The 25618-nt window shown below is 55.2% G+C and overlaps 1 protein-coding gene across 2 annotated transcripts; it reads right to left on the reverse strand.

Annotated features, from left to right (window-relative positions):
- Positions 1 to 11408: 11408 nt before the first annotated feature.
- Positions 11409 to 25056, reverse strand: aacs (acetoacetyl-CoA synthetase). Of its 2 annotated transcripts, XM_042337639.1 has the most exons (19): positions 25039 to 25056; positions 24532 to 24670; positions 22819 to 22922; positions 21883 to 22003; positions 21224 to 21337; positions 20136 to 20233; positions 19455 to 19569; positions 19116 to 19197; positions 18598 to 18745; positions 17564 to 17644; positions 16911 to 17035; positions 16650 to 16714; positions 16099 to 16221; positions 14039 to 14152; positions 13314 to 13439; positions 12993 to 13062; positions 12498 to 12556; positions 12129 to 12331; positions 11409 to 11774 (listed from the first exon to the last, which is right to left on the reverse strand). In XM_042337639.1, the coding sequence occupies exons 2-19, from the start codon at positions 24659 to 24661 to the stop codon at positions 11637 to 11639; spliced, it is 2016 nt and encodes a 671-aa protein (XP_042193573.1). In that variant the 5' UTR covers positions 24662 to 24670; positions 25039 to 25056; the 3' UTR covers positions 11409 to 11636. The 2 variants fall into 2 exon arrangements, with proteins under 2 accessions (XP_042193573.1, XP_042193574.1); XM_042337640.1 differs by lacking the exons at positions 24532 to 24670; positions 25039 to 25056 and adding an exon at positions 23483 to 23715.
- Between the last annotated feature and the right edge of the window lie 562 nt (positions 25057 to 25618).

A 25618-nucleotide genomic window follows, 5' to 3' on the forward strand; every position in this document is an offset into this window, starting at 1 on the left:
GCATCTGCCCATCGGTTCCAGTGACTCATCAGGGGAAGCGACTTCAGTGTATTCAGTCACCTTTCACCCACCCACCCTCCCACCAATTTAGCTCTCTCTAGACAGAAAGATATTGGGATTAGGAACCCGGTTGTTGGTCGATTGGCAGATCGCTTTCCTGGGGTAATAATCCCTTCCAAAAAAAAGATAATGCTAATAAGAAATTGGCCACTTCGATCCACCACTGTTTGTGGGACACTGCTGTGCGCAGTTGGCTGCCACGTTTCGCCCACAAAAAATATACAGTCTTTACAGTATATTCTACGAAGCGCTTTGAGACGTCTCAACGACGTGATAAAGTGCTGTATCAAATGCAAGGATTATTATTACTATGATTACTACTACTACACCTGACAATGATGAGACTGTTTACACGTAATGTTTCTCTCTTTCTCCCTTTCTCTCTCTCTCTCTCTTCCTTCCTTCTCCTGAGAATGAAACCCTCAGCGTCAAGAGCACAGATTTTAAACTGGGTTCGAGTTCCACTCACAACCTCCCACCCACCCCCCAAAAGAAACAGGGGTCTCGTCTGTGTTCAGCTGAACAAGCGGCCCTTGATATTCCGCTGTAAATCTGGGGGCTGAAGGCAGCAGAACACAGGACTGTCGCTGGCGGGTGGGTGGAAGCCGGTGATTTACTGCCCGCTAACCCAGGGCCTGAATAAACTCATTCACTGATGTTTTGGCAGCGCGGAGACCAACGGGCGCACGTTCACCCCTAGAAAATCACAGCTGATTCTAGTCCCCGGGGCCCACGCACTGAACAATTAACAATAATAATAATAATCCTTGCATTTGATACAGCGCATTATCACATCATCGAGACGTCTCAAAGCCCTTCCACAGAATACGCTGTGAAGTGCAGCAGCCGATCGCGACAAACAGTCGTGGATTGAGTGACCCACATTTTTTTTTGAAGGGATTATTACCCCCGGAAAAGCGATCCTCCAATCGACTAACAACCAGGTTCCTACTTTACTGCTGGGTAACCAGAGGCGTGCGTGTGGAGTAAGGAAACTTGCCTAAGGTTTTGCCCTGCCCGGGAATCGAACCCGGGCCCTCTCGCTTGCAAGGCGCTAACCACTGAGCTACGGGAAATGCCCCTCAGTGCGTGGCTCTGCACGCGGTCAGTGCTGTAACGTAGCCTCTCAGCCTCCCCTCCCTCAGTCTGAGTAAACCTTTAAGGTCAGAGACAAGGCTCGTAATTCTGGAGGAGAGAGAGAGAGAGAGAGAGAGAGAGATAAGAGTCAGGGAGAGGTGGAGGTTTGCAAATCAGCCGGGAGCCTCATTTGGAACAAAGGCTCTGATGGCAGTCTCTCCCTGTCACTTCTCGGAGGCTGAATATTTATTCCCCGTCTTGATGTGGCAACTTTCACATGTACACTGACAGGTCTCGCACGGAGGGGTGGGGTGGGGGGTGGGGGGGGGGGCGGGCAGCCTGGCAGAGGGCAGGAGAGGGAGCTTCACTCCGAGGGAGCTCGGAGCTAATCAGTACTGTGCGCTCGGGGTCTGCTCACAGACGTGACTGTGAGCTGAGTTCAGCCTCATGGGGGAGGGAGGGAGGGAGTGACGGAGGGAATGACGGACAACAACAACAACAACAACAGTGCCCTTCGCTCGGAGCTCCATGGTGGGTTCTCACTGTGAGCGTTTCACACTTTAAGAACAGAACCCGTGTCGCGAGCTAATAATCTCACTCTGCCACCCCCCTCCCCCTTCCTCCATCCTTAACCTTCCCCTCCCACCCCCAGCCCCTCTCGCCCGCGTCCCCCCCCCCCCCCACCCAGTAAAACAATGCCCTTGCACGTGGCCACGCTGCAGGTAGGCTGGCTGGGGCTGGGAGTAAACAGCTTGTGTTGCCGTGTTCCTGCTCTGTTGTCAGCACTGTAATTTGTGTGTCAGACGCTGACACTGACAGTAAGATGACATTAAGCGCACACCGGCTCAGGCGCTCACGTGGCAGCGTAATTAACGCTCGGCACATTTGACTGACGAGGAAATTATATGCTTTGCACAGAGCGGGAGCTGGTGCTGAAAGCTAGCGAGTGACGCTCACCATCCACAGCGCTGAGCGACGCTGCAGATCCGGGGGATGGGATGGGATGGGGCGGGTGGACTGGGGGTGGTGGGTAGGGAGGGGGGAGGCTTGTGGGTTTGAGTAAACCCTTTGAGCTCATGGGCCAGGCTGGGCCAGGCTCCAGCGCAGTGCTGGGGGTTGGCAGCGGGGAGGAAGCGCTGCTTGTAACGCTCCAAGAGGAGTCCCGTAGTGAAGTGGTTAGCGTGTGCGGTTCACAAGCCAGAGGACCCGGGTTCGATTCCCGGGCAGAACGAAACCTTAGGCAAATAGGAACCCGGTTGTTAGTCGACTGGCGGATCGCTTTCCGGGGGGCTAACAATCCACCCCCCCACCACCAAAAAAATATATAATTAATAATGTGGTCACAGGGCTGTGTGTGTTTTTTCCTCTGCCAATCTGAAGCAAAATGTGCTGATGTGAGATGCTGTCAGTTGAGAGCAGGACAGGCTGTAATGAGCGAGCAAGAGCCAGCAGATTGCAGATGATACACAGTCGGGAACCTGCTTCTGACATCGGCCCTAATGATTTGTTTACCTAATGCATTAGTGATCTACCACATGCACTGTCACCAGCCGCTTCTAACACGCTGCCTTGTCACTCTCCCCACCGCAACTGCATCGCAGCTCGCGAAATACGCAGTCACTCCACTTTGCGGTACATCCTGCAAAGCGCTTTGAGACGTCTCGACGACGTATCAAACGCGAGGATTATTATTGTTGCGGTTAGCGCAATTATACAGCGGATGGTGTGTGTTGGTGTTCGTGCTGTGGATCAGGCTCTGAGCTCACAGTCCAGGCTGATGCTCCAGCATAGATAGAGGTAAGAGGTCAGAGCGTCGCATTATCAGACGCATCGACCTTCGACTGGGACGTTAAACCTCGCTCTCCATCTGGGCCCTGTTTGGAGCAGACCCCATTAAAGATCCCGTGGGGCTGTTGGGGGAATTGCCAGCCGACAATCCACCCCCCCGCTCCCCTCCCCTTCCCCCAGATAATCCCAACGCTGTTTAATGCGAGGATTATTCTTATTATTACGATATATTAATATAAACACAGAAGTGGCTGGCCGTCACTCACTGACTCACTGACTCACTCACTCACGCCTGTAGAGTTTAATGCTTTAATTATTGTTTAGTTTAAAACAAGCAAAATCGCAATAAGCTGGAAAAAAAATTCAATTTCATAATCAAAATGGAAGAAAATATCTGCAAGTGACTGAGATTTTATTCTGTCTGACACTCAGACAGCGGTGGGTGGTGGTGGGGGTGAGGGGGGGGTGGTGCGAGGGGGGTGATTGTGTAGGAACGATCTGCATCGTGCGTCTTACACCTCACCCAAAGCCTTTTGTGTTGTTGCGAACTCTGCGGCTGTTAACTACCAAAACCCACGTTCTTTTCAATGCAAAAGCCGCTGCCTTCAATTCAACAATGAAACGGTGTCAGTCAGGTTGTGGCTTCACATAGTCAGGTCTCTCCCTCCCCTCTCACTCCATGCGCAGCGCTGGGGGGGTGGGGGGAGCGGGGGAAAGGGGCGAGTGTGTGTGGTGGCATTGTCTGAGGCGCTGTTGTTCGGATGGGACTTTAAACCGGTCTGTTGTCCGATTCCAGGAGGATGTTATAATAATAATAATAATCTTTGCGTTTGATACAGCGCCTCATCACGCCTTTGAGACGTCTCAAAGCTCTTTGCAGGATACACTGTAAAGTGAATTGACTGTAAATTTTGTGGGCGAAACGTGGCAGCCAATTGCGCACAACAATTTTTTTGTCAGCGCAGCCTTAGTGCAGGGGTACGGGCCGGGGGCTGGGGGTCTGTTCTATCCGAAGGACCCTCCCACCCCCATTCTGTGCGTCTGACAGTGAACGGCCTCACGGAACAGCTTGTGTACTGCATAAGATATCAGAGCACCTCGAGTTAGGCAGGTTAATTAGATCTGCCCTCGCTAATTGGCTGGATTCCGGTTTACAGTCCCGCTGATGGTAATTCTCCCATAATCGGCCGTCAGTCTATCGAGCGCAATGTCTCCCAGCGCACTGTGCTGTGACAATACCTGCCCGACTGTCTGTGATGCTGACAGTGACTGACAGGCACCTCTCCCGGAGAGCGTTGTGGTGGGTGGGGTGGGGAGGGGGGGGGGGGGGGTGTGATGGGGGTAAAGTGTTTTAAAAGGCTCCAAGACACGATGTATATCAATCCACCACCGTTTGTGCGACGCTGCCGTGTGAGCAATTGGCTGCCGCCTTTCGCCCACCAATTACACGGGTCGCGCCACTTTCACGTGAAGCGCTTCGAGACGTCTCGACGAGGTGATAAGGCGTCGTATCGAAGGCCGGCGGGTGTTAAGCCGCGAGCCCCTGACTCGGCTACGCTGTACGGCTCGCCAGGCTGCATTTACAATTAATGTTCTTACAAAATCCTCCATTGATTTTCCTCTCAGTTTTCCCACAAAGGCTCGGCTGGTCTGCGCTCACTGTCTCCATTGCCCACTCCCGGGGAGTGGGAGGGGAAGGACTGGGAGGGAGTGGTGGGGAGGACGGGGAGAGAGTGGTGGGGGAGGACGGGGAGAGAGTGGTGGGGGAGGACGGGGAGGGAGTGGTGGGGGGTAGGACGGGGAGAGAGTGGTGGGAGAGTAATGGGAGGGAGTGGTGGGGGAGGACGGGGAGAGAGTGGTGGGGGAGGACGGGGAGGGAGTGGTGGGGGTAGGACGGGGAGAGAGTGGTGGGAGAGTAATGGGAGGGAGTGGTGGGGGAGGACGGGGAGGGGTTGGTGGGGGAGGACGGGGAGAGAGTGGTGGGGGAGGACGGGGGGGGAGTGGTGGGGGGTAGGACGGGGAGAGAGTGGTGGGAGAGTAATGGGAGGGAGTGGTGGGGGAGGACGGGGAGAGAGTGGTGGGGAGGACGGGGAGAGAGTGGTGGGGGAGGACGGGGAGGGATAGGACGGGGAAGGAGTGGTGGGTGAGGACGGGGAGGGAGTGGGTGGAGGTGAGGAGGGGGAGGGAGTGGGTGGAGGAGGAGGACGGGGAGGGAGTGGGTGGAGGGGGAGGGAGTGGGTGGAGGAGGAGGACGGGGAGGGAGTGGTGGGTGAGGACGGGGAGTTTCAGCGTTTCCGGGGAATGTAAAGACATCAATAAACAGGAAGCTTGCGGACTCGCTGGGAATGGGAATGGACCAGACTATTCCCTGGTCAGTCAGACAGCTTCCCAGGGACGGAAGGTGTGTTTCCTTCACTCGCTGCTTGAGGCACCGCAGATTAATGACATGAACCAGCCTCTCGCTCGCTCCCTGGGGCTCGCTCCTGCGTGAAATTAAAATAAAAACCCTGGTCGCAAGCTCCCCCTGTGACAGGCACTGAGCAACTGTGAGGATTATTGGGTACACTCACTCACTCACTCACAGTCATTCACACACGCAGTCGCACACTCTCACACGCACTCACACGCATTCACACACGCAAACACACTCACTCACACTCATTCACACACTCTCACACGCACTCACGCACTCACACACACACTCACACGCCCACACGCACTCACTCATAATAGACACTCACACACACACACACACACGTACCCACACACACTTGCGCACACACTCTCTCTGTGTGTATGTGTATTGCTCTGTCTCTCTCTGTCTGTCTGTCTCTCTCTTGCTCTCTGTCTGTCTGTCTGTCTGTCTCTTGCTCTCTGTCTGTCTGTCTGTCTGTCTCTCTCTCTTGCTCTCTGTCTGTCTGTCTGTCTGTCTGTCTCTCTCTCTCTCTCTCTCTCTGACTGACTAGCCGGCACGTTTTTACCCGATTAATATTCCACAATTAGCAGCTCGCACAGCGCTCAGCGGTGTCTGGTGAATGCTGAAAAGGTCACGGAGCATAAATTCTAGCCAGTGGTTACAGCTCAGTGTTCCCGCTAATCCTCGACCCTCTCCCGCCCAGATCATCCCCGGAAAACACCAACCGGGAATCAGCAGACGGGCGTAGGCATAGCTTGTTATTGTCAAGTGTAGTGACTGTGCTTTCTGTCCTTTTTGTTGTGTGGAGGGTGGGGGAGGGAAGGGGGAGAGAAAGGGAGGTGTCGGGCACTTTTCGAGCGCAGACAAGTCCTGCAAGCAGCTGTGAAGTGAACGAGTGATTTTTATCCGTGGGGGAGAGGGGTCGGAGCGAGAAGGGGTTGAGGAGGGAGGGAAGGATTGCCAGGCAGGTCACCGGGAGAGAGAGAGAGGGGGAGAGAGAAATTCCCCCCTCGATTTGTGAACAATGTCGAGGGATCTTTAATGTCCACCCGACCAGGGCACAGATGGGGAACTCGGTTTAACATCATATCCGAGGGAGGAGGGAGTGGGGGGGAGTTGGGGAACATGATGTTGGTGTATGTGTGTGTGTGAGGGAGGGAGGGAGAGTGTGAGTGTGCAGACAGGTGTGTGTGTGTGAGAGAGTGTGTGAGGGTGCAGATAAGTGTGTGTGTGAGAGCATGTGAGTGTGCAGACAGGTGTGTGTGTGTGAGAGAGAGTGTGTGAGTGTGCAGACAGGTGTGTGTGTGTGAGAGTGTGTGAGTGTGCAGACAGGTGTGTGTGTGTGAGGGAGAGAGCGTGTGAGTGTGCAGACAGGTGTGTGTGTGTGTGTGAGAGCGTGTGAGCGTGCAGTCAGGTGTGTGTGTGTGTGTGAGAGTGTGCAGTCAGGTGCGTGTGTGAGAGCGTGTGAGCGTGCAGTCAGGTGTGTGTGTGTGTGAGAGCGTGTGAGCGTGCAGTCAGGTGTGTGTGTGTGAGAGCGTGTGAGCGTGCAGACAGGTGTGTGTGTGTGTGAGAGCGTGTGAGCGTGCAGTCAGGTGTGTGTGTGTGAGAGCGTGTGAGCGTGCAGTCAGGTGTGTGAGAGCGTGTGAGCGTGCAGTCAGGTGTGCGTGTGTGTGAGAGCGTGCAGTCAGGTGTGTGGGGTGGTGGGGAGTGAGTGGGAGTACAATAGGAGCGGTAGGGAAGGAGGTGTTGCCTAGCGACACGGGAGTGATGTGAAGGAGCCTGTGGGTGTCGCACGCGCTTGTCGGGGATTTAACCCTTCAAGGGGTGTGTGTGGGGGGGGGGGGGGGGGCGGGGAAGTTTCGCATCTCCATCACTCGGGTTGTGAGGCTGAACCCCGGGGGGAAAGGGCGGTGATGGGGGAAAGGGGTTGCGCTGGGTGGGTGGGGGGGAATTAGTGGGTGGGTTGGCGCTGTGCCACACACTCGACGGGGGCCTTGGTGCTGCGGAACATTTGTACGGAAAGAGTCAACAGCACAGCACTGCCCGAAGGTGGTGATCTAAACGTACCCCCACTCCCTCCCCACACACACACACACACACACACACACACAGAGCGAGATGTTAATAAAAATCATTAGTTTTTTTTGTTTGAAGCCTGACTGTAATCTCCTGGTCTTCCGCTGTTGGGAGCTTTGAGATCAGTCAAAGTTCCCCCCCCCCCCCCCACACCCAACACACTTCCCCCCCCACCCCCCAACACTCCAACACAAGCTGAGACAGGTGTCAGCGCATGGACATTCCACACCGATAATAATATTAATAACAATAATAATCCTTGCATTCGATACAGCGCCCTATCACGGCTTTGAAACGTCTCAAAGCCCTTCACAGAGTATACTGCAAAGTGTAGTGACTGTGCATTTTTGGGTGTGAAACACGGCGGGCGTGTTGCGCAGAGCGGCAAAGAAATTGTTTTGGAGGGATTATTACCCCCCCTCCCCCCCCCCCTCACCGAAAGCGATCCGCTAATCAAATGACAACCGGGCTCCGACTTATTGCTCGGTAAACAGAGGCGTGTGCGCGTGGAGTAGGGAAACTTGCCTAAGGTTGTACCTGTTACCGGCTGAGCGGAGGGAGCGGGCAAGTTGGGACGGTGTTAAGAGGTAAGGGAGTAGCAAGGCCATGGAGGGCTTTAAAAGTGAGGACGTGCAATTTCCAGGCAGGTCAGGGCGAAACCTTGGGCAAGTTTCCTTACTCCACACAGAGCCTAATAATAATCCCTCCAAAACAAAAACAATAATAAATTGGTCATTTTCAATCCACGACTGTTTGTGGGACATTGCTGTGCGCAATTGGCTGCCGCGTTCGCCCACAAATATACAGTCAATTCACTTTACAGTATATTCTGTGAAGCGCTTTGGGACGTCCTCCCGACGTGAAAAGCGCTATATCAAATGCAAGGATTATTATTATTATTATTAATAGGGCGAAGGGTCTTTAGCTCAGAGCAAATATTAATCGTAGTGGGGGGAAATCTGTCGGATCAGCGGTTTGAAATATTCCTGCTGGAGACATGGACAGATGGGTCTGGTGAAGAGGAATCAATATTTCACTACCAGGAACAGGAGCTATTATTAGACGGGTGAGTTGAAAGGTCTCACTTTGCCAAAGCGGCTAATGGAAAGGCAGTGAGTCTCACATCCCACAAGAACGTCTATTAAAGGAAAAAAAAACAAGCAATTAAACAGATGCTGAATGTTATCCCGGGAGCCAGTTAATGGGGTTTGGATTTCATGTGGATTTCAGTTCAAACGCTCCACCTGGGACCGTGAGAGGGGTGTAATAAATTGTTTTTTTTTTTTTTACATACATGACTTTTCACGGGTAATATCGACAAATGTTTTTAAACGTAATTTTTTTTAACAATGATAACTTGCACTAAACCTGACCCTCTTTGCACATCATCATAATAATAATCCTTGCATTTGATACAGTTCCTTATCACGTCACCGAGACGTTTCAAAGCGCTTCACAGGATATATTGTAAAGTGGGGTGACCGGGTGTTTTGTGGGCGAAAGAGGACTCTCGTGGCGACGGTAATAATCTAGGAACGTGTTTAAACACTGATGTGACGTTAGGTGACAACTGATCAACTGATCAATCAATCAATCAATCAATCAATCAATCAATCAGGTTGCTCCATCGCTCCTGCTCACTTTTACACACAGACATCTCTCTCGCGCTCTCACATCACCAGTCTCCTCCTCCTTTCTGTCTAATTGATTTTGTTCCCCCCCCACCCCACCAAGTGAGGCTCTGACTGTGACCGGACAGTGTGTCCGTGTGTAATTAACGCTGAGATCATCCGCCTCAAGAAGCTCAGCTTCCTTTACTGGACAGAGACGCGGGGTAATTGACTTGAGGTGTTAGGCTGGGAGCGGAGCATTGATTGACCGACGGCACAGGCTGACAGTCCAGTTACCCCCTCACCCCCATCGCCCCCCCCTCCCCCTGTACCCACCCACCTCTACAGCTCCCATCAATCATCGCAACAAGCTCCACGGTAACGCCCCTGGCACATGTAGTGACTGTCGTTGCTATCAAAAACGCGACGGCTGTGTTTGAGCCCAGGAAGGTCCCACAAACAGTCACCGTGCAGACGAGTGCTTACCCGTGAGGACCGGCGGCCAGACCCACAAAATCCACAGTCACTACGCTCGGCAGTAAGGGGCTCCCTTTCAACTGATTTTGCACGTCAATACAGCTCGCAGCGAGCGCTCGAGGGGGCAGAACAACACCGGAGGTGCAACGGAATCTGTGGAGAAGAGAATTCCACTTTCCAATCGAAAATTCCCTTCCCGAGGGTGAAGAATCGGGGTATTCACCCCAGTGTTCCCGGCCCGGCCACACATAACACTCCCCGCAGCCCGGGAGCTGTGCCAGTCTGCTGACATCTCCGCCAACTCAGCAATGGCTGTGTTGCCCATCGGCCCTCTGGCCACAACAAGGGGCTCAGAGGGCACTGACACAGGTTACAACTGAACCGGGGGAGAGAAATCAGGCCAGGACACAGAGAGAGAGAGAGAGAGAGAGATGGGGGGGGGGAAACAGAGGAGTGTGGAGCAAAAACACAGAAGAGGGAATACAAGAGAGAAAACACGAGAGAGAGAGAGAGAGAGAGAGAGAGCGCACCCGCAATATAAAATTTTATTTTTTTCTCTCCAAAGGAACACGTACAGCACAGAACAGATTCACATTTAAAATGCTGGAAACTCTCGATGCCTTGTTACAGCTGAGCCGGCACTGGGCGGGGCGGGCGCGAAGCGGGGGCACACGGAAACGCACTGGGCAACGTCACTCAGAGTGAGGGTGGGGGGGGGGGTAGGGTGGGGTGCTTTGGAGAAGCCCAGTGTGAAGCTATGCTACGCTGAGCTGAGTCGGGGGCGTAGTGCATTATAGGACAAAAAAGTGCGAGACAACAGGCCAGAAATTACTCACGGCCTTAGCCTTAGCCCCACTGCCTTAACCATGGTCAAGTTCATTTGAATGTATGTTTTGTGGGCGAAACTCGGCAGCCAATTGCACACAAACAGCTGCTGATTGAGTGAACCTTTTTGTTTGGGGTGGGGGGGGGGGGCGCGGGGGGTGATTATTACCCCCGGGAAGCGATCCACCAATCGTCTGACAACCAGGTTCCTTCTTACTGCTCGGTAAACAGAGGCGTGTGTCTGTGTGTGTGTGTGTGTGTGTGGAATAAGGAAACTTGCCGAGAGGTTTCGCCCTGGGAATCGAACCCGGGTCCTCTCGCCTGTGAGGCTAAAGCGCTAACCACTACGCTACGGGGACTCCCGTATGTTTTGGGAGGCGAGACGTGAAGGCAGCGGTCCTCAGGCTGAGTGGCAGGAGAATTTGGTGGCCTCGGATAGCTTTAAGACATATCCCCTTTCAATAGAGTCACAGCAGCTAAAAGTCGGGTGGGTGGGGGCGGTGGGGGGGAAGGTTAGGATGCACACAATGATAGCCGTCAATTAAATAGATCAAGCGGATAGAAAGCTGGAGCCCACGACACAATAAATAACACCGATCATTAAATAATCTCTCAATTTAACCCCAGCGCCCACCCCCACCACCCACACCCCCCCCCCCCACCCCCGACCGACCCGAGTAAGATACACCCAGCAAAACAAGCACAAGCCACATGCAGGGAGTTACTATGTAGTTCCACTGAGCTTAACACGGAGAAAGATTCCTGTTACAGGAACCACACACGGTGAAAACTAGGGCACAGCTTATAGAGACATCGTAATAAGCCAACTCCCTCCCCCCCTCTCTCTCTCTCTCTCTCCCCCACCCCCTACTCTCTCTTGCCCCTCTTTCTCTCCCTTCTCCCCGTCACTTAAAAACACACAGAACGGTTGAAACGTGCCGAGAATTAATTTAACAATACAAAGTCAAATGAAAATTATACAACGGTACTCCTCGATTTAATATATATCAGTATCTCTTATTCTCTCTCTGTCTCTCTCACGCTCTCTCTCTCTCTCTCTCTGTGTGTCTCTCTCACGCTCTCTCTCTCTCTCTCTCTCTCTCTCTACAAAGGGGAACGATTGCCAGGACGAGTTCCTGTAGGGAGACCTCACTACTGCTAGGCTGGCTTTCTGAGGACAAGGTTGTGATCGGCCGGATGAGTTGAGCGGGTGGTTAGCGAGGGAATAAATGCTGCCCGGTGCGGGAACGCTGGCCTGTTAAACCCAGACAGCGCTCTCCGGGCTGGCTTTCCTTATGGAAGGACGGTCAGAAGTTCTGGAGCTCAGGAATGTTGCGGTACAGGTCCAGGGATTGTGGGTTGGAGAAGGAATTCCGCGGCAACAACTCTACCCCCGCGATGATCTGCTTCACGGCCACCTCCACCTTCTTCCCGCTGATGGTGTACTGGGGAGCGACGGGGAGAAGGGGGTGGGGGGGCATCAGAGAGGGGGCGATCACAGGGCGTCCGGCACAGACACGAGCCCCCACCCACCCCTCCTCACACCCCACCCCCAGTGCACCAACTCCCTGCGCATACACACCGCAGCCCCCCAGACACCCCCCGCCCCACCACACACACCAAACGCTCCCCCCACACAAACACACTCTCCCACCAACCCCCCCCACACACACATACACCTCCCCCACACACCCAACCACCGTCATATCACTTCCCCCCCCCCCCCCCCCACACACACGCCACATTCCCCCCCCGCCCCACCTCAGCCCAACCACAACAAGAACAACAAGGACACTCACCGGGATGTCTTTGGTCTCCAGCACCAGGGCGGGCATGTGCCTGGCGGAGAGGCCGGCACGGATGGCCCTCTGTATCCTGCCCACCAGCTCGGGGCTGAAGGGCTGCTCGCTGGCCATCTTCAGGAAGAGAATGACCCTCTCCTCCCCGTGCTGGTTGTACTGCGGCACACACAGGCTGTCCGCCACCTCCTCGAACGCCTCCACTGCAGCACAGGCACCCGGGCTCCGTCAGCACAGGGAGTGAGGCTGGGCAGCCCACCCCCTCACTCACACACACACACACACACACACAGCGTTCTCGCACCCCCCCGGCAATCCAGGAGTCCTATCCCCTCCCCCCCACCCCACACCACGTTGCTTAACACTTACCGATGTGGTAGATTTCAGAGCTGCCGAACCGCACTCCGTTTGGATTCAGCGTTCCATCGCTGTGTGGGGTCGCGGGGGCGAGGGGGTGAGAGAGAGGGGGCAGAAGAAGAAGATAATTATAATCCTTGCAATTTGATACGTACGGCGCATTATCGCGTCGTTGAGACAGCTCAAAGCGCTTCACGGGAATGCACCATAAATAATAATAATAATAATCCTTGCATTTGATGTAGCGCTTTTCACGTCTTCTAGACGTCTCGCAGCAGCGACTGCGTATTGGAGGATATTCGACCAGAGCATTGGGGAGGGAGGGAGGGAGTTCTTTCTTTTTGTTTCAAATAGGGTCGCAGGAGATCTTTAACGTCCACCTTAACGTCTTATCCGAGATAGGAGTGCTCAGACGGAATGACAGGGAAACGGCGGTGAGAGCGAAGCGTATATCTCCCACCCCCACCCCTCCCCTCCCCCCCACCCTGGCAGAGCTCAGCGACGTACCTCCTGCCCAGCATCATGATGCCCCCCGTCTTGGGGTTGATTTTACAGTAGTCGCCGTGAGCCCAAACACCTGCAGGTCAAGGTCAGTCGAGATCAGTCATTATTCTCGTGTGACTGACCCCCCCCCCACCCACCCACCACCCGTGTATGTGACTGACCCCTTTCCCCTCGCACCTCCCACCGCCACGTGATGCAGCTGAGACCGTGGCCACTGGTCTTTATTCTTTATGCCCGTCTTTTCAACCGCAATTTTGGAAAGCCCCCCACACCCCCACCCCGTATGTGTGTGACCGACCCCGACCATCCACCCCCTCGCCGTACCTGGGAAGCGGGAGAAGTATGCCTTGTGATACTTGCTGCCGCTCTCATCGTTCCAGAAGTGTGTGGGCTGGCAAGGCATGGGCTTGGTACACACCAGCTCCCCGCTCTCTCCCCACAGCGGCTTCCCTACACACACACACACACAGACACAGGCGCGCACGAGTACACGTACACACAGCCACCACACGCGCACAACATACACACACAGCCACCACAGAAAACAGAGACACACACACACAGAGAGACACACAGAGTCAATGTCACGTTCCATCCCCTGCGGATACTCATTCTCTAATATTATTCCCAGGAAGCGCCCGCCTTGACGTGGCTGGTACAGCGCTGACATTACAGCTACACAATAATCCCCCACAGTTGAACCTCCAGATACGCAGACAGGTAATAATAATAATCCTTACATTTGATACAGTGCCTTATCCGGTGGTTAAGACGTCTCAAAAGGCTTCATAGAATATCCTGTAAAACTAATCGACTGTGTCTATTGTGGGCAAAACGTGGCAGCCAACTGCGTGCAGCAGTGTCCCAATTATTATTATTTTATAATTATTATAATTTTTTTTCGGAGGATTTATTACCCCAGAAAAGTCCCAGCGAGGCGAGGGAGCAAGAGGGGGAGGGAGGGAGGGGGAGAGAGAGAGAGGAGAGAGGGACCGGAGAATGGGAATGAGACAGGAGGAGGAGGAGGAGGAGTAGGCTCGCTGACTGACCTTCGTCACTCCAGGCCTCCACAGCCATGCCGAGGTTTCGGGCCTGGATTTCTCCTCTGTGCACCGGCACCGTGAAGTTGTGGCCCATGAAGCAGGAGATGATGTCTGTGCCGCCTGCAGGGAAACAGCAAGTGTCATGTGTGTCCCTCAGCCCCCACTCCCTCTCTCCCCCCTCCCCCTCCTCTTCTCTGGCACCACTCTCTCTCAGGCTCAATCCCACATGAAATCGCCCGCTATTTGCACATCCTTGATTCCCCCCACCCCCCCACTCCCCCACCCCACCTGCAGCGGTCGGCCTTCAGCCTCTTTGCCCCCATCCTTTGGAACTCCAACCTGCCTCGCCCCCTCCCCTTCCCACCTTCAAGCCACGTCACAAGACCTTCCTCTTTGTCCGCGCCTTCAGTCACCCTCCCACCCAGACCCTCCTGACCCCGAACTCCAGTTCGGGTCCAAAAATCCCTGACCGTCCAGTCCAGCGCCTTGGGACGTCCTCCCGACGTAGTTTGTTGTTGCAGTCGTTAGTTAAGGCGTCGCTAAAGCCGACGCTCACGGCTCACCATCCCTCAATCACAGAGGACCAGCTCTGACTTGCCCAGAGACAATGAGATGGCAGTTATCACGGTAACATCTTTTGACAGTAAACTCATCTTTGCTGGCTCCCCCCCCTCCCCCCGCAACCGCCCCAACCCCCCCCACCACACACACACACACTCACACGCACACGCAATCAATCCAGGGAGCCAGCGTGTCTGTCATTAACAGTCAAAGGAACGAACCATGTTAGCGAGCTGAGAATTGGAGAGAGACAGAGGCGACGGCTGGATGTGAAGCAAGCAAGTGTAGGCAATAAATGTGGCCCACCACATTGTGTAACTAATCACCAGGCAACATCCAGCTCGATTCTCAGTGACGCAGGTGGTGGGGGGGGGGGGGGGGGGTGCGGGGGGGGAGAAAGGGGAGAGAGAGGGTGGAAAAGAAGGAGAAAGGATTGCAGCGTCTCCTACAACTCAGCAAGTCGGCCAAAGAAACCCAGAAGCTGTAATAAACGGTCAACGACCTCCACTAATATCCGTCCACCAGTCCAGGCGCCTGCGAGATCGCTGGAAGGCGCTTGCGCCGCCCGCCCCCGCGTGCACACACAAGTGCCCCACCACCATTCCCGCGCCCCCCCCTCACCCCCCATGCGCGCACGCACGCCTCCCCCTACACACACGTCCCTCCCACACACACTCATAAACGCACACAAAAGCCCACCACACTCACGTACCACACCCCACACGTGTCCCCGCCCCCCGAACACGTCCCCACACCTTCCCCCCGCCCCAACCTCACCATCTTTCTCACAGCTCAGCCAAAAATCTCTTGAAAGCAGTAACGCACGACGAGCTTTTATTTATCACCTGTATTAAGCAGGATTTGCCGACTGTACAAACGGAGGGATCAGTATTTGTTGTTTTTTTTTTGCGAGTCTCAGCAATAACTCGGAGCCAGTAATTATTATGGTCGTCACGGTTATATTTGGGTTCCCAGCGCCTGGGCTACAGTGATCAGTTTTCAAGCTTGGCTGAACTCTGATGCTCTGGCAAAGTTACCAAGGTTGTTTTTCTCTCCCCCCCCCCCACTCCTGTAAAATTTGTGATAGCAGTCTGATTAAGTGCGAGAGAGCGAGAGGGAAAGAGGGAGAGAGAGAGAAAGAGCGAGAGAGAGCCAGGCAAGAACGCAGGCATCGCGCCAAGCGATGAAATAAAAGTCAGTGGATTTCACAACTTCACCCCCCGCCCGCACCTCCACCCATCCGCCCCTGAGCCCATCTCTCCACGCGAGCGAAAATGCCAGCACCAACCCAGAGGGCCAGCGTTCAGAATAAGCTGGAGGGGCTGAATGGCCTCTCCTGTAACTGTGGGACCGAAGGCTTATGTTTCCAAAGCTCCAAAATGTCTGCTTTGAGATTTGGGAGAGAGAGAGAGAGAGAGGGGGAGAGAGACGTGAGGGAAGGAGAGAAAGAAAGAGAGGCAGGGACAGAGGAAGGGAGGGAGAGCTCGTCCCGCGTGACCCCTCACCTGAGATGGAGCCCAGCAGGACGCTGCTCTTGATGTGTTGGTAAACGTAGTCGTAGCTCTGTGGTTTCAGGGGGGAACCGGTGGAGAGGATGGTGTGAAGCGTCTGGAGGCTGTGAGTCTCAGCTGCAAAACACACACGGAGGGAGAGTGTGAGTGGGGAGGGGGGAGAAACGGGGGTTACTGACCAGCATCAGACACCACAAGCTCAGGACTCATCCCCTCACCCTCCTCCGCCAACAAGCGCAAAAAGTTCTGCCCTAATAAAATGATATGACAGTTGTATTTGCTATAGCACTTTGCCATGTTGATGAGTCGTCTCCAAGCGCTTTACAGGACATTACTGTATCGTGCAGCAAACTGTGCATTCTGTGGGCGAAACGCGGCAGCCAATCTGTGCACAGCGACACCCCCCTGCAAACAGCCGCGAGTCGAGCCACCGGGCGGGAGAGAGACTCCGTTCTGATTCCCAACAGCGCCACGGGAATGCTCGGTTTGATGGATTTGGGTGGGAGGCAGGAAGGACAGTCCTCCGGCAGCTCAACTCTCATTACCTGGCTTCAGCTTTTTCTCTTCCAGAACTGACAGCCACTTGGCACCAGTGCCGAGGATTGTAATCCTGGGAAAGAAAGAGAGAGAGAAAAAATAGTGAACGTCAAGACTTTGCTCCAGTTGTTTCACTCTGCGCTGTCTCCTCACACACACACACACACCCCCACCGACACCCGCTAACATTTAACCATTCACTGTTGACCATATTAGACGAACTCGGCCCAGCCCGAGTGACAGGGAACGGAACAGAGCGAGAGCCTCACCCCAGCCGGTCTATCAGGTCCCAGAGCACGTTAGCGGATGGCACAAGGGGGGAGCCGTCGTACAGCACCACCGAGGCTCCTGTACAGAGCGCGGAGATCAGCCAGTTCCACATCATCCAGCCCGTCTGCAACGCACAAGGAGAGGGTTAGTAGCTCGGTGTGGTGGGGGGGGGGGGGGGGGGGGGGGGAAGGTGTGGGACTGTGTGACCAATCACCCGCCCACTCCCCCACTTCCACCCCCTACCCACACATCAGCGAAAGGGGGGAAATAGCGCAAACTGAACACTAAGGGCAGTGTTTGAGTCGTCTCAAACGGACGTCCCTCCCGACGTGAAAGGCGCTCAATAAATGGAATCTTGTTGTTGTTGTCTCGGATTCAAATAGACCTTTTCCTCCCGTTCAATCACGCGGACAATTTCGCGTGAATTTACGCCGAGGGACAAACAAATCAGGGCGCGGTGGTGGGTCACAGGGCCGAGCGAGCGAGCGGGCGAGCGAGGCGACCGGCTGGCTGGTTAAACGACGGGGTGTTCTCTGACAGTCGCAAGGATGCGTGTGGCTCCGGCAATGGAGAGGATTGACAAGAGAGGAGAGGCCGGGGTCTGTCTGTGTGTGTGTGTGTGTGTGTGTGTGTGCGCAGGGCTGGGACGTACGGTGGTGTAGTACAGGATGACATCGCTGCTCTTCATGTTGCCGTGGAGAATGTGCTCCTTCATGTGCTGGATGAGGGTGCCCTGAAACACAGCCCACTGTTAGTCACTCGCTCCCGTCTCCCATCACTTCCTCAACAACCCGCCCGCCCGCCCGCCCGAGCAACCACCAACAGCATGTCGTACTGGATACTGTACTGTGCAGGTGAACGCAGCGGCCGATTTGCTCCCAGCCGCGTCCCATGCACAACTGAGCGATCAGTGGTTGGGATTTGGGATGCACGGAATTCTCTCTCAGTTTGGTTTGAATCCTTTCCGCGCGGATGGGTGTCACAGACGCCTCGGGGGCCGGCCCGAAAAAAAAAAAAAAAAGAAAAAAAAGAGGGATGGGTTTTTAATCCGGACACACGTCAGCCGCAACACCGGGAGAGAAACAAACTCCCTTCTCTTAACAGCAGCAGATTTTCTTTTTATAATCGACGTCAACGTCACCGGCCGGGGTTCGAAGCCGCGTTCACCGACTGTGCGTAGACGTGACGAGGCTGCCCTCCGGTGGCGCGTTCCTGTGACTGCGAGCCTCGGCCGCCCTGAGTTCCGGGCCAGTGGGGAGTGCGGCGTTGATCAATCGATGACTGGTCCTCAAGCCGCCCCAGTCTCTCACCCCAACACCCCCGGGAGTCAGCCCCCACTCTCCCCCCCCACCCCCCCCGCGCTCTCGCTCTTTCTCCCTCTCAGCCGCTGATGTCTCTGGTCGGTGCTGAGCGTCAGACGCATTCCTGTTCCCGTGTATTGGAATGGATCGTGCATTCTCCCCCCCCCCCCCCCCGCCCCACCCCCTGCCCCGCCAGCCCCCCACCCACTCCGCAGGGCTCACCCTGCTTCAACTCATCCCACAGACAGCGTAGAATCACCCCATCCTTCCAATACACACGGCCAATTAGACACGCGTGCGGGGAATAAAGCGTTTCCGCAATTAGAGCGTGTCTTGTGACACGCGTTCCCCCCCCCACCCACACCCCCCCGCAGAGAGAACCTACCCCAGCCGAGTGCACCATACACTTGGGGGCTCCGGTGGTCCCTGACGAGTACATGATGAAGAGCGGGTGGTTGAACGGCAGCTGCTCAAACTCCAGCTGTGGGGCCGGGCAGCCTTTCCCCATCAACAGGAAGTCATCCAGGAAAATGCTACCACAACAAGACGTACAATTGTAATCATAATAATAGGCCCTGCATTTGATCCGGCGCCTTATCACCTCATTGAGACGTCTCAAAGCTGGAGTGACTATGTATTTTGTGGGAGAAAATCCAGCAGCCAATTGCACACAGCAGCGGCCCGCAAGCAGTCGGGGATTGAGTGGCCTAATTATTTATTTATTTGAAGGGATTAATTCCCCCCCAGAAAGTGATCTGCCAATTGACTAACGACCGGGCTCCTGCTTACTGCTAGTTACCGCTTAACTAGGCATGTGGATTAAGGAAAGTCATCTTAAGGTTGCGAGGTGAGCGCTCTAACCACTGAGCTACGGGATGTTACAGCCGCTCTGGGGCTCCTTACCCGTGCGGGATCCTGGACAGGTCCACAGACGCCCTCGGCCGCACGTACGGAATCAACACCACCTTCTTCAGGTCCGGCAGCCCTGAAACCCCAACACAACACCACGTAACTGGGGGCCGGGGACCGTCACCCAAATGTGCGATCAGCGTCCGTTCAGCGCCAACACCAAACCAGCGCAGCAGCCAGCAAACGCGATGGTCAGTTGACAAACGCAGTGTCCCACAAACAGCCTCGTGGGGAGCGAGCGAGTAATCAATCTGGGGGTTGCGTCAGCCAGGACACCGGGACAGAAACCTGGGAGGGAGTGGGGCTCACGGTTAGACCTGGGCCACACGTTACCTTTGACCACGCTGAGCAGCTTCTCCATGTGGTTGTGCTCTTTGCCGTTGTAAACCACAGCGTCGACGGAGAACATAACTTTGGGCTGGATCTGGGAGACCCTGTCCAGGACCCCCTATGGGGAGAGCGAGCAGACAGCGGTTACCAGCGAGTTACTAACACAGCCTCGGGGACTGCGCAATACTCAGTTCTAATCAGCCGTAAAGCCCTTCGAGACATCGCATTTACATGGAAACCCCAGACATTGGCAGATTTAAGGGTTTATTAAAAAAAAACATATCTGATGTACGTGAGTGAGTGAGTGAGTGAGTGAGTGAGTGAGTGAGTGAGTGAGTGAGTGAGTGAGTGAGTGAGTGAGTGAGTGAGTGAGTGTTTGCGTGAGTGAGTGAGTGCGTGTGAGTGCGACGTTCTGGTCACACCCTCTGCCGCCAGGAGAGCAAACATGAACCAAACACCAGAGCCAGTCTGACCGGCTGAAGACAACATCAAATTAGACTGTCCAACGCCTTCCACGTCAGGAGGACGTCCCAAGGCCCTGGTAGATTTAAATTTCTGTGGGGGTGGAGGGTGTCGACTGAAGAAACCCCTCAACCATCCAGAACCCCCGCACCCCGCCGACCCCATCCTCCCGTGACCCCCATCCAGCCTCTGGCTGGCAGCCGCTCTCTTTGCCCCACTCACGTTCACGCCGAAGTCGGGGGAGGTTGCGCTCCAGATGGCACCAATGCTGGCGGTGGCCAACATGGCTTCGACTGCATGGACGCTGTTCGGCAGATAACCTGCGAGGAAGGCAGCGAGGGTCAGAGGGGGAGCGGTGGGACAGGACATTCGCCTTCCCCCCCTCCCCCTCGGGAACCCCGAGCTGGCAGATCCCAGCTCGTGGCCAGACACAGCCGTCGCCAGGCTACACCGTGGTATTACCAGCGCGGCAACACCACAGCAGGGTAGGCAGAGGTGAAGGGTTTGGTTACAACAATAACTTGCACACGTATATGTATATTATGGCACCTTTAATCAGGGCAGTGTCTCAGAGAGTTTAATGATTTAATGCAGAGCCAGGATCTGAGGATGGAGAGGGCGAAATCCTTTAGCTTTCCCCCCCACCCACCTCCTACACACACACACACGCAATATATGGGCCTCAGTGACAGTATGAGCTCACTGCCACGTCGGGATCGTGTATGTGTGTGCGTGTGCGTGTGTGAAGGAAGGCCCATTGCTTAGGGCAGGGCCCGGAATCCTGCTTCGTGTACCTGTTTGGCAGCATGCCAACTCCTGACAGAGAGAGAGAGAGAGAAACAGTATATGAGAGAGAGAGAGAGAGAGAGTAAAAGGCAGAAAGGGAAAGAGTGTGAGAGAGACACACAGAGAGAGTAAGGATGTGTGACAAAATGAGAGAGAGAGAGAGAGAGTAAGGGAGAGGGAGATGGACTGAGAGAGGGAGAGAGAGAGAGAGAGATTCCCTGCATGTTGAGGGACCGCTTGGATCAGCCCAATACGGAGCGGGAATGCCGTGCTCGGAATGCTGCGGGCTGGGGTTTGGGAACAGGCTGAGCAGAGACAGTTTTTTTTTTTTGCGCAGGGGCCGTGAGCTCGCCTGGTGTCGACCCGAGCAGAGACGTTTCCAGTTCTGTTATATATCCCACATCGCATGACAACCACACAGGAAGGGCAGCAAAGTCTATAACCATCCCACCCCCACACCAAACCCACCCACTTAATCCTATCGCCGCACATCCCTCCCTACGTCAGATAACGGTGTCACGTACCCAAAACTCGGTCCCCGACGTTCACTCCTGCCCTCCGCAGAGCGACTGCGTACAAAGCCACTCGTCTCTTCAGCTCCTTAAAGGTGACTTTCACCACCTCCTCGGTCCCTTCCCCTGGAAAGCAATCAGCCTGTTAGCCCCGCCTCACGGCCACCGGTCAAACGTCCCAGCGCACCCGGGTTTGTAGAATCTCTGCTGTGAGGTCGGTTGGTGCAGAATTAATAATAATGATAGTAATAATAATCCTTGCCTTTGATATTGCGCCTCATGTCTTCAAGACGTCTCAAAGCGCTTTGCAGATTAATATACTGTAAAGTGGAGTGACGGTGTACTTTGCGGGAGAAACACGGCAACGAATTGCCCGCAGCAGTCGTGGATTGAGTGACCAATTTATTATTTATTTATCTTGAAGGGATTATTACTCTGGAAAGGGAATACTGGCTACTGCCCCCCCCCACCACCCGCCCACACAGCTGAGCTTAGTAACTGGGGAGAGCGGGGGAGAGTAACTGGGTGGGATTGATACCCCCTAACTTCCCAGTTACCTCCCTCTGAGCCTTTGGCAGTGGGCGGTTGAGCAATGACACTGACTTGAGACCCGGTATGGAGAGGGAGGGAGGGAGTGAGTGTGGTTGTTGGGGGGGGGGGGTGAGGCTTACCTGCCGCGTACAGAGCTACCTTGTCCTCCTCCTTGTGGCGAAGGAGGTTCTCGGCGTAGTTTAACCGGCTCCCGCTGAACCACTCGGGCAAATCCGCCACCGTCTTCATCCTGTCGATCACCTGAGGGCAAGACCCACATCACAGCTCACACCCCGGCCCCAGCAATCACAGAATAACTGACACAGTCAATTCCTGCTGCCTCAACCCCGGCTTAACTACTCACCGCAGCTGTCAATATCTCGGCCACCATTTATTTATGGCTATCTCGCCGCTCCCAGTAAGTCGTCACTGAGACATTATAAATAATAACGACAAATCTTGCGTTCGATACAGCACCTGATCACGCCGTTGAGACGTCTCAAGGCGCATCACGGCATGGTACTGTAAAGTGAAGTGACTGTGAATTTTGTGGGGGAATAACAGCACCACCAACCCCCCCCCCCCAGCCCACCCCCGCCTCAGAATCAGAGGGTTGGGGGACTTTTGAGCTGTCACAGCCCAGGCTGACACTGCGGCGCAGTGCTGGGTTGTCAGAGGTGCCATCCTTCAGACTAAGGTGTCCCCCACCACTTACCCCCACCCCCCCCGTCTGTGGCTGTGTTTGTTCAGTGACGTTGCTGTGTGCAAAATGAACTGCCACATTCGCCTTCAAATGACACATTGCCACTTCCTGGAAAGCGCTTGTGGCGACATCTCGACGAAGGGATAAGGCACATCGTCAAATGTATAGGTTGTTATATTGCTATCAGGTCCTGGCGATCTCCCAGTATCCGCCTCGCCCCTCATTCCATCCAACTGTGAGATGGATCCAGTCTCTTTGCTTTCTGACCAAACTGAACTCTATTTGGGACATCCTCCTGACATGAAAGGCACTGCGTAAATGTAATTTGTTGTTGGGGGGGTGGGGGGGAGTGGGTATGAGAACGTAGCCTTACCTCGTTATAATTGCGAGAGTAAACGAATCCACTGAACTTCCAGAACTCTGCCCAGAACTCTGCGTAGTTGTCCACTGACCAGTGATACAGCTCGCTGTAATTGGCTAGAAAACAGGAAGGCCACTTAAGTTTCTTCACACTCCACCTTCTGTGCTGACCAGAGTTAATGATAATAATAATAATCCTTGCATTTGATACAGCGTTGAGACATCTCCGCAAACGCTTTGCAGGGAATGACAGTGAGGTCTAGTGACTGTGTTGAGACATCTCAAAGCGCTTCAGGGAATATATTGTCAAGTGAATTAACTGTATTTTGTGCGTGAAGTGTGGTAGCTAATAGCGCACAGCAGTGTCCCACAAACAATTGTGGACTGAGTGACCATTTTTTGGGGGGAGTGATTATTACCCCTGGAAAGCAATCCACCAATCGACTAACAACCAGGTTCCCACATAATGGTAGGTAAACAGAGGCACATGTGGAGTAAGGAAACTTGCCTGAGGTTTCATCCCGCCCGGGAATCAAAACCCGTGTCCTCTCGCTCGTGAGGCAAGTTCTCTAACCACTACGCTACAGGTCCCCACGAAAATGCAATTTGTTGTTGCTAATAAGATCGCTCATCTTAGACCATTCACAAAAACTCGTGTAAACAGTGCCGAAACTCACGATCACATCCTCTGCAGACCAACATTTGCCTGGGAGGTGACAGCCAGCTGGTGAACTGACAGGCATTGCCCCTGGTTTTACTATTACGCTGCCTCCACCATCCTCTCCGTGTCCCCTGTGGGATCTCAGATTGCACATGTACAAAGAGCCCCTTTTTGCAGTCTGTAAAGCCTCAGGAATTTGGCAAAGCGAGTGGATTGGGGAGAGAGAGAGACTCGATGCATTCACCAACCCCCTCCCGCCCCCTCTCTCTCTCTCTCTCTCTCTCTCCCTCCCTAGGGCATCTTCTGCAGAAACAGGGCTGGCATTTTGGTGCAGAATAGAGCAGGGCTCCCATCCCTTTGAGATAAACATAAAGGAATATCCATCAAATTCCACATTTAGTTTAAAGGATTAACTGACTATTACCCCCCACCCCACCCCCACAGACAGACAGACAGACAGACAAGAGTTATTTACGATGTTTATAACACTGTCTCAAACAAACGTTGCTCATCGACTCCCCTGGAAGTGCTTTTCAGGGCTGGGCCCCTTACGCTCAACAACAACAACAACAACAACTTGCATTTATATAGCGCCCCTCATGCAAGGTGGGAGTCCCAGAGTGCTTGACGGTGGCGGAACATGATGCCAAGGTGACCGGTCAAAGAGACACGACCTGGAGATTGGTGGGGAGTGGGCGGGAGTGGTGGGGGAGTGGGGGGAAAGGAAGGGGCCAAGGCGGAGGGATGGAGGTAAGAGAGTTCCAGAGTTTCGGGGCAGAGCGGCCGAAAGCGCAGTTGGGTTGGGAGGGCGGGCGCGGAGTGGGGGCGGGCGCGGAGTGGGGGGCGCGGAGAGGGGGCGCGCGCGGAGTGGGAGCGGGCGCGGAGTGGGGGGGCGCGCGGAGTGGGGGGGGCGCGGAGTGGGGGGGCGCGCGGAGTGGGGGCGCGCGCGGAGTGGGGGGGCGCGGAGTGGGGGCGCGCGCGGAGTGGGGGGCGCGGAGTGGGGGTGTCGGAGTGGGGGGCGCGGAGTGGGGGAGAAGAAACCCGACCCCGGGCGAACACACTCACTCAGACTGGTGGCCAACTTGTGGTTGACCAACTCCCTGAAGCGGTCCATGTGAGTGTCCCTCTTGGAGTCCGGGTACCACAGCACCTTGGACTCCATGATGGGTTGGCTGACATGATGGGGCTCTGACATGCCGCCCGGCTGCTGGGAGGGAAGGGCAGGGAGTCACTGTGACACTCTGACACTGTGCCCCCTCCCACACTCCCACAGTGCCCGCTCTCCCCACCCCACCCCGAGGCTGTGACAAACGTATCCGCGGCCTCAGGGAGCAGCTCCGCTGACGACCTGACTCCCCGCCGCCAGACTGTGGACTGACCGCCGGACTCCGCCCCCTCTCTCTCTCCCTCTCTCTCCCTCCGCCGCTTTACACCCTCTCGCCGTGATCTCCATCCGCGGGTACGAAAGAGCGCGCGGCTCCAGACGCGGTTGAGGGGGGTGTGGGGCGGCTATTTTTTCCCATCCCGCCCCCCCCGCGGAATAAAATACCGTCAACCGCGCCGGTAACCGACTTTAAAATCAGTCGAGAGGCGTCTCAGCTCGTCCGCTCCCGCCGCCTCACCTGGCGCAGGGATACCGGGGCTCTTCTTTTTGCTCCGCCCGCCCGCGCCACGGAGCGGCCGCCGCTCCCCATTGGCTGAGCCGTCGACCCATGCGCGTCAGCCGAGGAGTCGGCCAATCGCCGGCCGCGCGCGCGCGCGCGCTCGCAGCTCCGCCTTCCTCCTCCGCCGCCAACCAACCAACCAATCGCAGGGCCGCGCTCAGGCAGCGGCGGCCAATCGGGAGAGGGCTGGCAAGAGCCCGGCGTTCGACCCGGATTGCGGCCAATCACGAGAGGCGTAGCAAAAAAAAAACAACCACAAACACACGGCAGCGATGGAGAGGTGTCACACTACCCCCTCTCTCACCAGCCCTCGCCCTTTTGATAGGGCGCCTTCATCAGGTCGACAGGGTCCGCCGGCGTGAAGTGTAGTGACTGTGTCTCTCGTGGGCGAACGCGGCGGCCAGTGCGCGCCCGGCGACTTCCCCACGGGACAGCCGTGAGGCGGGCGGGCGATCGGCTTAGGGTGACGGGGAGTCACCACCGTACGA

Source organism: Callorhinchus milii, unplaced genomic scaffold (genome assembly GCF_018977255.1).
Source record: "Callorhinchus milii isolate IMCB2004 unplaced genomic scaffold, IMCB_Cmil_1.0 Scaffold8, whole genome shotgun sequence".
Classification (NCBI taxonomy): domain Eukaryota; kingdom Metazoa; phylum Chordata; class Chondrichthyes; order Chimaeriformes; family Callorhinchidae; genus Callorhinchus; species Callorhinchus milii.

Bases quoted from the DNA above. Each gene is read 5' to 3' on its own strand.
- aacs (XM_042337639.1), bottom strand. From the start codon at position 24,661: ATGTCAGAGCCCCATCATGTCAGCCAACCCATCATGGAGTCCAAGGTG. The intron at 18,746-19,115 runs GTAAGGAGCCCC...TTGTTGTGGTAG, and splicing joins CTGTCCAGGATCCCGCACGG to CATTTTCCTGGATGACTTCC. The intron at 16,222-16,649 runs GTAATGAGAGTT...TGTGTTTTGCAG, and splicing joins AGAGAAAAAGCTGAAGCCAG to CTGAGACTCACAGCCTCCAG.